General features: G+C 40.1%; 1 protein-coding gene and 1 non-coding gene across 5 annotated transcripts in view; both read left to right on the top strand.

Moving 5' to 3' along the window:
• Positions 1 to 14,447, top strand: part of GALNT1 (polypeptide N-acetylgalactosaminyltransferase 1) — a 118,792-nt gene that overhangs the window by 73,603 nt on the left and 30,742 nt on the right. For all 4 annotated transcript variants that reach the window (XM_043444351.1, XM_043444352.1, XM_043444350.1 and 1 more), the window contains one exon: positions 11,739 to 11,905. In XM_043444351.1, the coding sequence (XP_043300286.1) occupies positions 11,739 to 11,905 (167 nt within the window). The remainder of the gene's footprint in view (positions 1 to 11,738; positions 11,906 to 14,447) is intronic.
• Positions 2,310 to 2,381, top strand: TRNAC-ACA. Its single transcript has one exon. It is a non-coding gene; the product is annotated as a tRNA-Cys (tRNA).

Genomic DNA, 14,447 nt, shown 5'->3' with positions numbered 1-14,447 from the left:
TTGAGAGGAAAGAGAAGATAACAGGAGCAAGAGGGACTTGGGAGGTGCCCATCATGTTCCTATTTCTTCATCTGAGTCATGATTACATGAGCATTTGCTGTGTGATAACTCATTCGCTCTAAATTTATGTTGTTGTTTTTTTTACACTCTGTTATGCTTCACATAAAATCAACATGAGAAAAGAGTGGGAGAAGCTCAGTGGGAGGGGAAGCAGTGGAGACAGCAAGGACAGCAGTCCTTTTGAGGTGTAGCAGTTGGAAAAAGAGAATTGGGGCAGTAAGCTGGGGGGATCATGCAATCAAGGGCATATAGCACAACATGTTTCTATATTGATAGAAATGATCCCATTGAGAGAAGTTTGGGAGAGTTATGGTAAGAGCACTGAACTTGAGTAGATGAGAAGGAATATAATTGGTTTCAGACAGGAACAGGAATAATTCAGACTTTCCCTGTATAACAGGGAAGAGGCTCAATGTTTATGATCACAGAAACCTACAGGATGGTCAGTGTGTTGATGAGGGTATGGAAATCCTCATCTGATGGCATTTTCAGTGAAGTTAGAAACAGAGGTTACGCCTGTGTGTGAGGAGAGTGGGAAAGGTATTGGGACTCTGTGGAGATGAGCAGTTTGAAGGGGTTAACTAGGAACTGTAGTGGGAATACTGGCTATGCCAGGAGCCTACTTAAGGTTTGTGTTTGTAAACTGAAAATGAGACCAGTCACCATGCTCGTATGTTTTCTGTATTAATTCAGCAGCCCCAGTGCAGGTGCAAAATCAGCAGAAATTTGGATTTAGCGAGGATTGGGATAATGCCAAGCTAGTGAAATAGAATAGGGAGAGATACAAAGTGATGATTATAAAAAAAGGGAAAACATGAAGAGGGTAACAGCGAGTGAGAGGATGGAAGGGTCTGGATTGGAGATCCCAATGAAGGACGATAAAGATCTGGGATTATTGGAGTAACTGAGTTGGAATAAGCCTGGATGTTGGGGGAAGGGAGGAGGGCTGGGAGGTGGAAGAGCAATGGTGACCAGAGATTGGGATGCTTAAAATGGAGAGTATCAGTAATGATGTGATCTAAGGGAATAGCATGAAAGTAAGTGGGTGAGATAATGGTGGAGGAGAGCAGAGCATAGCACAGATCTGAGAGGCTAACTATTGAAAAATCGACTTCGTGGAAACGCGAATGACCAGGAGTATGATGGCAAGACTAGTGGCAGAGTTGGTCGGGAACGCGCCAGATGACTGAACAAGGCTGGGCTGGCAGTTTCTGGTAGCAGTGTCTTTAAAGGACCTGAAACTTCTTCAGGAGGAGGGAGAATCATACTCTTGAAACAGCAGTGAGGAACAAGGGAGATATTTACCCCCCACCTCCAGACTCAGTGGTACAGAAGTTGAAAAAGGCCAGCCTTCTTTTGAAAGAACACTCAGGAAACAGTATTCTTGGGGGATATTTTAATTAGTGTAGGATATGGCGGGAATATTCAATGAAGAGACTGTGACTATAAGGAATTTTGCTAATGACAGTAACCATGAATTCCAGAGGACACAGTGGAAAGGCTTACAGATTATGATCTTTAGTTAGCCAGATCACAGTTAGAATTTGGGTAATTCATGATGAACTGGAAAGCTTGGTTTTTTTGTTTTGTTCACAGCATTATCTTAGGTACCTCATGATTTTAAAACATTTTTACTAGATCTGTAATTATATATCTATTCTCATTTTTAATATTGTTTTTCTCTTTTTTCCTTAGGCAGTCTTGTTAGTGGTTTGAAATTTTTAAGTTTTTTAAGAGGAGTAGTTTTTCCTTTTGGCTTATCCGGTTTTAAAAAATTTGTTCTCTATCTTTTCTTCTGTTTTGTGTTTAATCTGTTTTTTCACTTCCTTAATTAAATGCTTAACCTGTTAATTTAAAACATTTTTGTTTTGTAATAAATTCATCAAACACTAAATTTACATCTTTGAAACAAGTCAGTGCATCCTGCTAGTTTTGTGTGTAGTGTGTGCTTGCTAAGTTGCTTCATTTGAGGCCAGCTCTTTCATCCATATTCATTTATAAGTAGTTTGTAGTTTCCATTTGATTTCTGTTTAACCCAGGTTGACTTAGAAGTACATTAAAATTTTTCTGTGTACATTTCCTTTTGCTTTCTGATTTTCTCATTATTTTTTATTATTAATTCCTAGATTAATGATCTGTACATAAAGATGATCTTTTTGAAATGTGATGAAACCTCCTTTGTGATCTAGAAAGTGCAATTTTTTTATGTTGTATTAAAAACTTCCACTGTGATTGTGGATTTGACAGTTTCCCTGGTGGCTCAGATGGTAAAGCGTCTGCCTACAACGCGGGAGACCCAGGTTCGACCCCTGGGTTGGGAAGATCCTCTGGAGAAGGAAATGGCAACCCACTCCAGTACTCTTGCCTGGAAAATCCTATGGACAGAGGAGCGTGGTAGGCTACAGTCCATGGGGTCGCAAAGAGTTGGACACGACTGAGAGACTTCACTTTCTTTTCTTTCTTTCTATATCATTCTATTAATTTGTTTTTCAAGTTTGTTGCTTTGGATGCATTTAAGACAATTTACTCTGTGTATGTGTGTGTGCTTATGCACATGTATTTTTTAAACTCAGTGTTCACTGTATCTTTATTGACTTTCTTCCTCCTGATTTTGATATTGTCATGTCACTTTTAGTTTAACATTTTCCTGGTGCGTCTTTCTTCTTTTTTTCCTTTTTTATTTATAGCCATCTGTATGATTTTTGTTTTAAGTGTACCTCTACTAAATGGCTGAATTTTGTATTTTTAAATCACTCTAATAATCTTTGTTTTTAATAGTCTGATGCATATACATTTATTGTGACTATTGATATATTTAGACTTCTTTAAGGCTGAACCAAATAAAATGGATATTCATTCATTTTTTACTTACAGAAATGACAACTTTATAAAAAGATCAATCTAATAAATCATATTTTGTTTACCATCTTTATTTTTTTCTTTCCTGCAATACTAATTGCTACATTTTCAACTGGTAAAATTTTTAGTATTCATGTTTTTCTGTCTCTTGGTTTGGAAGTTGCACGTTTTATTTTTATTCCTTTAATGGTCAGATCTGGGCCCATTGTAGTCTGTCAAGGTGTAAATTTACCTACGTGCTCAGCGTGTATAGTGTCCCTTTGATCCAAACAGTCATGTTATTTTTCACTTTTAGGACATTTCTAGTTGTAATCTCAAATTTTGCTGTGTCACTGTGCCCTCCAGGATATTCTTCTGGAACTGCCCCTGTGCACATACCAGGAACTTCTTAATCTGCACTGTTAGTTTTTCTCACTTTTTGAATTGTATCTAGATGAATTTCTCATGAATGTCTTGATACGGGCAAAGTCTGGGTCTGCTGTTTACTGGCTTTGTGGCTTTGGACAAGTTCCTTGACCTTTCTATACCTCAGGTTCCTTATCTGTACGGTCAGGACACTAACAGGGGTTGTTGGAAGACTCTAGTGCTTTGAATACTCACTGGTCTAGGATGCAGAGAAGGCCTCTGTCCAGAGAATGAGCTCTCCATCCCAGTGCAATTCTCAGGAAAAGGCGACTCGAAGTATGCTTTTCCATCTTCACTCTTTTTTACTTTTCACTGTCTGGCTTCTGAAGTGTATTCACAATGCACTGTTAAATGAGAACTGTCAGACTGATAGTTAAGTACCCCTCCATTGAGCTGGACAAAACTGGCCAACAGGTGCTTTTCAGACCAATCCCCCAGAGGCGGAAGAGGAGTAGTGTGGGGCAGTGCCTAGAGATCAGCCTTTTGGCCCCCTTATCTGGATCCAGAAAAGTCTTGCTTGTCTGAGCTGTAGGCTTAACTCCTCGTATAGCTGGAGTGTCAGGTCAGCTTGCAGCAGAACCTTTACCACCTTATAGGATCTCCAAGGACAGGTTTTTGAAGGCAACTGTAGCAAAGAAGAACATTGTTACAATGTCAAGAAGAATTCAATAGAATTAACAGTCAAAAAAACCCCATTGTTAATGTGTAATCTTAGGGAAGAACATGAATACAATTTGAAGGCATCTAATTTGGCAATTCCATCCTATATAATTAGTCTCAGATGATTAAGAAATAACAATAATACCACTTATTGAGTGTTTATTATGTAACAGGGGCTATACACATTACCACCCTGGTGGGTAGTATGCCCAGTTTACAGATGGGGTAACTCAGACCAGAAAGAACTTCTTTTAGGGCTCTTTCTTTGTGATTCTAGTGCACACTTCCAGTTTTGGAGTTGCCTTTGAGTGCAGCCTGCCTAATACCAGAGGGAAAAAAATGGAAAACTCACCACTGGTTGGATGGAACTTCAAATTCCCATCTCCTTTGCCAGTTGACCTTCTACCATCCACATTTCAGTAGTCCCTCAAACAGCTGCTCCATGCATTCTGTTCAGGAGTTACAGTTCCACCCACTGGGAGTAACAGAGTAGAGCGCACTTAATCCATCTTTCCTGGAACCAGAAAATATACCCATTTAAAGTGTATGATGCAGTGATTTAAAGTATTTATTAATAACTGTAGTAAACTTGCAGAGTTATGCTGGTATCACCACTCTTAGAAAGTTTGTTGTTGAGTTGCTCAGTTGTGTCTGACTCTTTGTGACCCCATGGCCTGCTGCACACCTAGGTCCCCTGTCCTTCACTATCTCCCGGATTTTTTCAAACTCATGTCCGTTGAGTCCATGATGCCATCCAACCATCTCATTCTCTGCCACCCCCTTCTCCTCCTGCCTTCAATCTTGCCCAGCACCAGGGTCTTTTCCAATGAGTTGATTCATATCAGGTGGCCACAGTATTGGAACTTCAGCTTCAGCATCAGTCCTTCCAATGAATATTCAGGACTGATTTCCTTTAGGATTGACTAATTTGATCTCCTTGCTGTCCAAGGGACTCTTAAGAATCTTCTCCAGCACCACAGTTTGAAAGCATCAGTTCTTTGGCACTCAGCCTTCTTTATGGTCCAGCTCTCACATCCATACATGACTACTGGAAAAGCCATAGTTTTGACTATACAGACCTTTTTTGGCAAAGTGATGTCTCTGCTTTTTAATATGCTATCTAGGTTTGTCATAGCCTTTCTTCCACGAAGCAAGCTCTTTTAATTTCATGGCTACAGTCACCATCCACAGTGATTTTGGAGCCCAAGAAAATAGTCTGCCACTGTTTCCATTGTTTCCCCATCTATTTGCCATGAAGTGATGGGACCAGATGCCATGATCGTAGTGTTTTGAATGTTGAGTTTTAAGCCAGCTTTTTCACTCTCCTCTTTCACCTTCATCAAGAGGCTCTTTAGTTCCTCTTCATTTTCTATTATTAGGGTGGTGTCATCTGCATATCTGAGGTTATTGATATTTCTCCTGACAATCTTAATTCCAGTTTGAGCTTCCTCTAGCCAGCGTTTCACATGATGTACTCTGCATATAAGTTAAATAAACAGGGTGACAACATACAGCCTTGATGTACTCCTTTCCCAATTTGGAACCAGTCTGTTGTTCCATGTCCAGTTCTAACTGTTGCTTCTTGACCTATGTACAGTTTTCTCAGGAGGCAGGCAAGGTGGTCTGGTAGTCCTGTCTCTTTAAGAATTCTCCACAGTTTGTTGTGATCCACACAAAGGCTTTAGCATAGTCAATGAAGCAGAAGTAGATGTTTTTCTGGAATTCCTGTACTTATTTTTATGATTCAGGAGATGTTGGCAGTTTGATCTCTGCTTCCTCTGGCTTTTCTAAATCCAGCTTGTACATCTGGAAGTTCTAGGTTTACCTGCTGTTGAAACCTATCTTGAAGGATTTTGAGCATTACCTTGCTAGCATGTGAAATGAGCACACAATTGCACTCATTTGGAAAATTTCTGTTCACCCCAAAAAGGTCTCTGGTGTGCGTTTGTAGTCACTCTCCGTTCCCACTCTCAGCCCCAGGTTAAAGTTATCACTAATGTGCTCTATTTATGTAGACTTGCCTTATCTGGCCATTTCATATAAACGGAATCACATAATATGAAGTCTTTGTGTCTGGGTTCTTTGACTGAGGATAATGTTTCTGGGGTTCTCCCAATTTGTGGCATGTCTCCTTTGTTCCTTTTTATTGCCCAGTGTTACTCAGCTGTGTGGATGTTACTTCTGTCACCCGCTGATGAACATTTGAATTGTTCCCCTTTTTTGACTATTATGAGTAATGTTACTAAGAACATTTGTATACAGGAGTTTGTGTGTATACATGTTTCTGTTTTTCTTGGGCAAATTCCCAATTGCAGAGTCTTATGATACTCTTTAACTATTTAAGAAATTGGCAAACTATTTTCCAGAGCAGCTGCACCATTTACACTTGCACCAGCAGTGTATGAGGGTTCTAGTTTCTCCACATCCTTACCAATGCTGCTTTTTTACTGTTGTTTTTACTATAGTCATTTTACTGGGTATGAAGTGGTACCTCATTGTGATTTTAATTGGGGTTTCTCTAATGATATTGGGGATCTTTTTATGTACTTATCAGCCATTTTTGTATCTTTAATGAAATGTCTTTTCAAATATGTTGCCCATTGTTAGTTGGATTATTTGATTTCCTGTTGCTGAGTTGCAAGAACTCTTTATATATTCTGGACAAATTATAAATATCAGACATGTGATTTCCAAATATTTTCTTAGTTTGTGGCTTGTGTTTTCCATTTCTTTAATGGCTTAATGGTACCTTCAGGTACAGAATGTGCTCATTGGCACAGAAAAATTTAATTTTAATGAAATCATATTTATCAGTTGTTTCTTTTACGGATTGTGCTTCTGATGTCACATCACATTTTATGGAACAAGACTGGACTTCTCCCTGCTAAGGTCAGAATCAAGCAAAGGATGCGTGCTCTCCACTTCTTCTCAAAATTGTACTAATCCAAAACTCAGAAGTGCACTGTGGGTACAGGAAGAGAGCCCCAGAAGTAGCCCTCTCTGGTCTGAGATACAAAAAGAGGGTCTCTTAAGGATCGCTTTTTTTAAATCTTCCCTATACTCTCAGCCCCTAGGCAATACTGTCACGGCACACAGCCATGAGAGCACTGGCCAGGGAAGCAACTAAACATCTGAGGAAGGGAAAGCATCTCTTTGATTAGAAGAACTCTGGTCTTCAGAGCATGTGTTGAATTCCCGTTGCTTTTCTTTTTCTGTCTCCCACAGTTTGACCCGAAACACAGATACAGTCTTGGAAAATATGCAGCAGAGAGAGGAAACTAAAGCCTCACTTTCTAGCTATGTTGGAAGACTCAACATAAAAGATGTCAGTTCTCCAGTACAGGGATTCCTTAAAAAACCAGGAATAAAATTACCATATGGCCCAGCAGTCCCACTACTTGGCACATACCTTGAGAAAAGCATAATTCAAAAAGACACATGTACCCCAGTGTTCACTGAAGCACTGTTTACAACAGTCAGGACATGGAAGCAACCTAGATGTCCATTGATAGATGAATGGATGAAAGTTGTGGTACATATGTACAATGGAATATTACTCAGGCATAAAAAGGAATAAATCTGAGTTAGTTCTAGTGAGGTAGATGAACCTGCAGCCTGTTACACAGAGTGAAGTAAGTCAGCATGGACAGTGTCATATATTAATGCATATATATGGAATCTAGAAAAATGGTACTGATGAACTAATTTGCAGGACAGGAATACACAGACACGTAGGACACAGACTCAGAGACTGGTGGACACCGCAGGGGAAGGAGAGAGTGGGAGGAAACTGAGAGAGTGACACTGAAACATATACATTACCATATGTAAAACAGATAGCTAGTGGGAAGTTGATGTATAACACGGAAAGCTCACCCAGTGCTCTGTGACAACCTAGAGAGGTGGGATGGGGTGGGGGATAAGAGAGAGGGGACATATGTATACTTATGGCTGATTCACACTGTTGTATGGCAGAAAGCAACACAACATTGTAAAACAGTCATCCTTCAATTAAAAATAAAAAATTTTTTAAAAAATAGATGCATAGTAGCCCATCAAAAAAAGATGTCAATTCTCCCTCAATAAATGTTCGGTAAAATTCCATTCAGAATCTGAGCAGGGGATTTAAATTTTTATTTGAAAAGGCAAAAGAAATAGAATAACTAAAATAAATTTGAAAATGATGAATAAATTTGGAGGAAATACATTACCCAATTCAAAGACTTTCTGTAAAGCTGCAGTAATCCAGTATGATGTTGGCAAAAAGAGATGTATAGATTAGTGGTATAAGATAGAAAGCTCAGAAATAGACCCATATGAAAATGGCTCTTTTTAAATTTTATTTTATTGAAGCATAGTTGATTTACAATGTTGTGTTAGTTTCAGTTGTATAGCAAAGTGATTCAGTTTTATATAAATTATATTCTTTTTCATTACGGTTTATTACTAGACATTGAATATAGTTCCCTGTGGTATACAGTAGGACCTTGTTGTTTGTTTGTTTTATATATAATAGTTTGTATATGCTAATCCCAAACTTCTAATTTACCCCCCTCTCACCCCCTTCGCTCTTTGGTATTTATTTGGCTTATTTTGTGAGTCTGTTTTTATTTTGCAGATACGTTCATCTGTATCATATTTTAGATTCCACTTATAAGTGATATCATATAGTATTTGTTTTTCTCTTTATGACTTATTTCATTTAGTATGATAATCTCTCAACTTCCCAGGTGGTGCTAGTGGTAGAGACCTGCCTCCTAATGCAGGAGACATAAGAGACACTGGTTCTATCCCTGGGTCAGAAGATTCCCTGGAGGAAGGCATGGCAACCCACTCCAGTATTCTTGCCTGGAGAATCTCATGGACAGAGGAGCTGGGTGGGCTGCAGTCCATAGGGTCACAAAGAGTCAGACATGACTGAAGCAACTTAGCACTCAATGATAATCTCTGGGTCCATCCATGTTGATGCACATGGTATTATTTCACTCTTTTATGGCTGAATAATATTCCATTATATATATTCTTTATCCATTCATTTATTCATAGACACTTAGGTTGCTCCCATATCTTGTGTATGTACTAAGTCACTTCAGTCATGTCCAACTCTTTGCAACCCCATGAACTGTGACCCCCCCAGGCTCCTCTGTCTATGAGATTCTCCAGGCGAGAATACTGGAGTGGGTTGCCATGCCCTCTCCCAGGGAATCTTCCCGACCCAGGGATCCAACCCACATCTCTTGCATCTCCTGCATTGGCAGGAGTGTTCTTTACCATTAGCCCACCTGGGAATCCCTGAGAACCACTGCTCTGTATTTTTCCTTTTAAATAAAGTTGTTAAAAAGACGAAATTCATCTGTAATGCTAGCGGTCTAGAGGAGTGGTCACCTTGGGAACGGGTGCAGTGGGAGCCTCCGTGGAGTTGGTAATGGTCCGTTTCTTCTTCTGGGTGCTGACTCCTTGATGCATTCACTTTGTAGAAACCCATTGAACTGTATACTTACAGTTGTCAACTTGTGTATATATTTCAGTAAAAAGTTAAGACTCTTCTTTTCCCTCTCTTCCAAACCCATACCCTGTTGTTAAGTCTGTGTGTGGTCTTTCTGTTGTGTTTGTTTTTATTTTTTATTTTTGTTTTGTTTGTTTTTAAAGTAGCATAGCCTTCCACTTGCGAGTTTTCATCCCCAAGGATGAAAGGCTCAGTTGGGACACAGTGGAAGAAAACGGCTTCATAACACAGCCTGTGCTCATCCTTAGCTCGATGTTGCCTTCCTCCAAAGGGTTACCTTCCCTCCAGCCCCACAAGGACAGGTGGCCCCTTCAGGGGAGAAGCTTAGCTGGAATGCTGAAAGCCTCTCTGGTTCTCCTTGGGTGCTTTATGGCTTTTCCAGGTAGAGGGGAGTATATGTGTGTGTGTGTGTGTGTTTACATGTTTGTGATCATTTATAAAGATTTCCCCATATTTTCTCTGTTTTCTGTTTTGTTTTTAATGAAATCGTGTGGGGTTTTTTTTTTTAATAACTTTTATTTTATTTATTATTTTATTATTTTGGGGTCTTATTACTTGCTTACTATACACTTATTACTTACTCATTATGCATGGGGTCTTCACTGCTGCATGAGGGCTTTCTCTAGTTGTGATGCGCGAGGCTACTCTTCACCGCAGTAGCCCCTTCACTGCAGTCTGCCCGCAATGCAGACTTTTCACTGTGGTGGCCCCTCTTGTTGCAGAGCACAGGTTCTGGGTGCACAGACTTCAGTAGCTGCAGCACGCAGGCTCAGTAGTTGTGGTCACGGGCCCTAGAGCGTGGGCTCAGTAGTTGTGGCACATGGGCTTAGTTGCTCCGCAGCATGTGGAATCTTCCCAGACCAGGGATGAGACCCATGTCCCTTGCATTGGCAGGCGGCTTCTTACCCACTGTAACACCAGGGAAGTCCTGGGAGAATGTTTGTGAGTTTGTATTTCTCTGAATGATTAAATTCAGTTGTTTGATTTAGGAAATTGTTAGCCTTTTTGTCATCTGTTCTTCTGGGTCCTCATACTCACTCTGCTTTCTGATTCTTCCATCCTGCTGTGAATGATTTCCGTTTTAGTCTTCTTTATTTCCAGTGTTCCGTAGCCTGACTTCCTTTCCATACAACTTCAGAATGTAATTCCTTAACCTGTCGTCCTAGTAGTGAATCTGACCTGCAGAGCCGGCCCCTCCGAGTTCTCCACTATCTTCCTGTTGGCTTCCAGGTTGTGCACCCAGCTGGCTCCCCAGCGAGCAGCACTGTTTATACATGGCAGATTTACCTCATCGTCATCTAAGTCTCACTGGAGTTTGTTCTTTTTGTTGTTTCTGTAAGCTAGCTTTGTAGTCACCATGGCTGTACTCTGTTTCCCAATACTCATAAGTAGGATTAGCTTGTGAAACAAGATGACTTATGACTTAAAATGATTCAATTGAGCAATGTTAGAAGGTCCTGAAACACATGCCTTGACGTCTGGTTACTTGGTCCTGCTGTCGCCCTCGGGGGGTCTGTTTCTAGTGGCTTCATCTAGCTCACAAGACTGAAAGATGAGACCATGTAGAGCTAGTGTATTGATTCTGTGTGCAGATATTTTGAGTGTGTTTGGTCTTTTCTGATGACTACATTTCTAGACACAGTCTATACTGAACAAGATGTGTGCTGAAATTGCATAGTGGAACAGCAGCATCAAGACTGTGAAACTCACAGTCAGGCCCTGCCACTCCCTCCCTGGGTCTGTCCTTGGCTTCTCATCTGTGAATTGTGGCTCCAAGTACCTCACAAAAATATTAGGAAGCTTCAGTGCCTAGTACCTAGTAGATACTCAGTAAATATTAGTTCACTTCCTTTGTGGAAGGGAATCTTTTGTTTAGATTATTCAACTGTTAGCCTGTAGTGGTTCTGATTTTTTGTCTAATGGGATTCTTGAGACCTGTTCACTTTGGGATTAGTGATATGGCCTTGGTACATTCTCCATTAAAAAGAATCAACAGAAGACATATCAGGAGAGGTGCCTGATTTTAAGAATATGACTAACATCTTTAAAATACTTTCAGTCTAAGCATATATAACTTTAGGTACTGTTTTATTAAATGCAACATTAACCAAAACCTAAATAAATGAGAAGTTACTGAGAGTTGTACCACTAGAACCAACTGCCTTTATTCCTCTGTCACCCCTCCTAGTCTGGGTTACTTGATTTTGCTGTCTTAACAGTTTTACAAAGGTATTTGCTTTGTTTTCAGGTGTAAAACAAAGGTGTATCCAGATAACCTTCCTACAACCAGTGTGGTGATTGTTTTCCACAATGAGGCTTGGAGCACACTTCTGCGAACTGTCCATAGTGTCATTAATCGCTCACCAAGACACATGCTAGAAGAAATTGTTCTAGTAGATGATGCCAGTGAAAGAGGTAAATTTTACATTTAATGCCAATGATACACTACACCTTTTATCACTAGTGTTTATAAAACTAGCTGCTATCAATGATAGCTGCTATCAGTTTAACCTAATAATTTTATACAAGCTTCTAATTTATCCTAAAAGTTATTTATGACATTTGGTCTCGTTCACATATGCAAACAATTTACACCCTTGTGAAACTTAAAATATTACTTTAATTAGCATTTAGTTGTGTCACATCTTAATCTTGTTTTAAAAAGAGATAACTGTGTAAAAATTTATGCAAAACAGTGGGGGAGGAAAAAAAAAACACTTAATTTTGTCAGGATTTTCTCTGTGGGAAGCTCAGCCTGGAGTCGGTGGAGAAAGACTGGCTCTGATTTAGAGCCATGAAGAGAGATTTAGTGCATGGACAGTGGGAAGCATCCCTGCCAGCAGAGCAGAGCCTCAGCTGGGCGAGTCCAAGTTCTCCAGGTTCTTCCGAGGTCTTCCCGTTTTCTCCATTCCCAAGGTCAGGCGTGGTCCATAAAAGGGTGCACAAAAGGGTGATGAAGGGACTTGTGGGAAAGTGGTGTATAGTATGTCTCTGATCTCATGATGAGTCTCTGCAATGGCTCTGGCCCAGACATTCTTCCAGGAATCTCAGAATTTTTCACGGGCTTTTTTGTTTTTCACAGCACAGCTGTTTAGGATCATTAGGTCATGTGCTTTCCCCAATATTCCTATATTCACATGAGAAAAATTTGGAGGAAACTACAGAAAATGGCTTTTCCTTCCTTAAGCAGCTTGAAACTTCATGACTCATGTTTTAAACCTTTTTTTGTTGTTATCTTCACCTTTCTCGCTTAATCTTATTGCATATGCTAAGATAGTTTAGTCAAGTATTATACCTTCTCCTTCCTGTGCCCACACTGCTACTAAGTCGCTTCAGTCGTGTCCAACTCTGTGCGACCCCGTGGACCGCAGCCCACCAGGCTCCCCATCCCTGGGATTCTCCAGGCAAGAACACTGGAGTGGGTTGCCATTTCCTTCTCCAATGCATGAAAGTGAAAAGTGAAAGTGAAGTTGCTTAGTTGTGTCCGACTCCCAGCGACCCCATGGACCTTAGCCTACCAGGCTCCCCTGTCCATGGGATTTTCCAGGCAAGAGTACTGGAGTGGGGTGCCATTGCCTTCTCCGTGTGCCCACACTAAACATATACATTTAAGCATGATAAAATTTAATTACTTCCTATCAACTATTGGGATTAATTTGCACATTGATAACAATTTAAATCTTCTTGCTTTGCCAGATTGTAGAGGTAAAAATAAATAAGTTACAGCCTTGCTGTCTCAAGGGCCTTGTAGCTTACTTCCTTAATCTAATCAAGGAGATAGTTTATAGTTTATAATTGCATAAAACATTTAATAATAATATATACTATAATTAATGTCAAAATGGATGAGAGCTGTTATAAATTAAGAATACCACACTTAAATAATTACTATTGACAGTAGACATATAAATTTCACCTGAATAATTGTTAACTAGGAATTAATTAATCCCTCTTATAGAAAATTAACCAAAGTTAATTTAGCAGCGATATATAAAAACATCTCTGTCCTCTGAGTGACTTACTTGTATGTTGAAACTTGTGAAATTAAATGTTCCTCAAGGAGAGATATTTTTCCTCAGATGAAATGATTTGTTTTTACATTTCCCCCTGTTTTCTCTATCATTTTGTTGCAGGCCTGAGAAGGCTGTGTGAAATAGTAAGTTTTTGTGGGATGTAGCCTAATCAGAAAGATCCATGTGTCCACAACATGAAGTGGCAAAGAAAGTCACGTATCCCAGTTATTTTTTCCTCCCTCATGTGGGCCCTTCTGAATCACCGTGGCCTGTGTAAACCTGTAATTGGAAACGTGTGGGCAGGTGTCTGCCTCCCTGCTCCGCTGGGCTCTTAGTCACCAAGCAGGTCTCCAAGTGTCACTGCACAGCCCTCACAAAGAACTTGGTTCTTCTGTATCTTCTTGCCTGGAAAGCCTCAGGGGTTCTGATTGCCACTTCTGATATTTGGGCACCGCTGGGCGTTGTGCTGTTGTGGTCATAGCTGCAGTCTTGCTGCCCAGACTGAGAACGGTCTGACCTTCTTGTTTGGGTGGTAGCTATGGGCCCAGGAACCAGAGCCAGCTCTGTAAGTCTGCCCCTTCCTGCTCATGAGGCCCAGCCAAGGCACCATTAATTCTCACCTGGCTGATGAAATAGACTAGTCTCCCCATAAACACTGTCTCCCTGAAGGAAGCTTTTAAACATGCAGACCAGACCACATCACTTGTCTGATGAAAACGTTTCCTCGAAACAAAGACCTACTATATAACGCAGGGAACTATATCAGTATCCTATAATAACCTACAATTGAAATAAATCTGAAAAATAACATGTATATAACTGAATCACATTGCTGTACACCTGAGAACATTGTAAATCAACTACACGTAAAAAAAATCATGCCTCTGAGGCCTACAACTATACTTCAATTAAAAACAAGCGAACAGCTTTCCTCTAAGGCCTGC

The sequence above is a fragment of the Cervus canadensis genome, chromosome 23 (assembly GCF_019320065.1).
Source record: "Cervus canadensis isolate Bull #8, Minnesota chromosome 23, ASM1932006v1, whole genome shotgun sequence".
Lineage (NCBI taxonomy): Eukaryota > Metazoa > Chordata > Mammalia > Artiodactyla > Cervidae > Cervus > Cervus canadensis.
The sequence above is the reverse complement of the archived record's forward strand: the minus strand, read 5'-3'. Positions and strand labels throughout refer to the sequence as shown.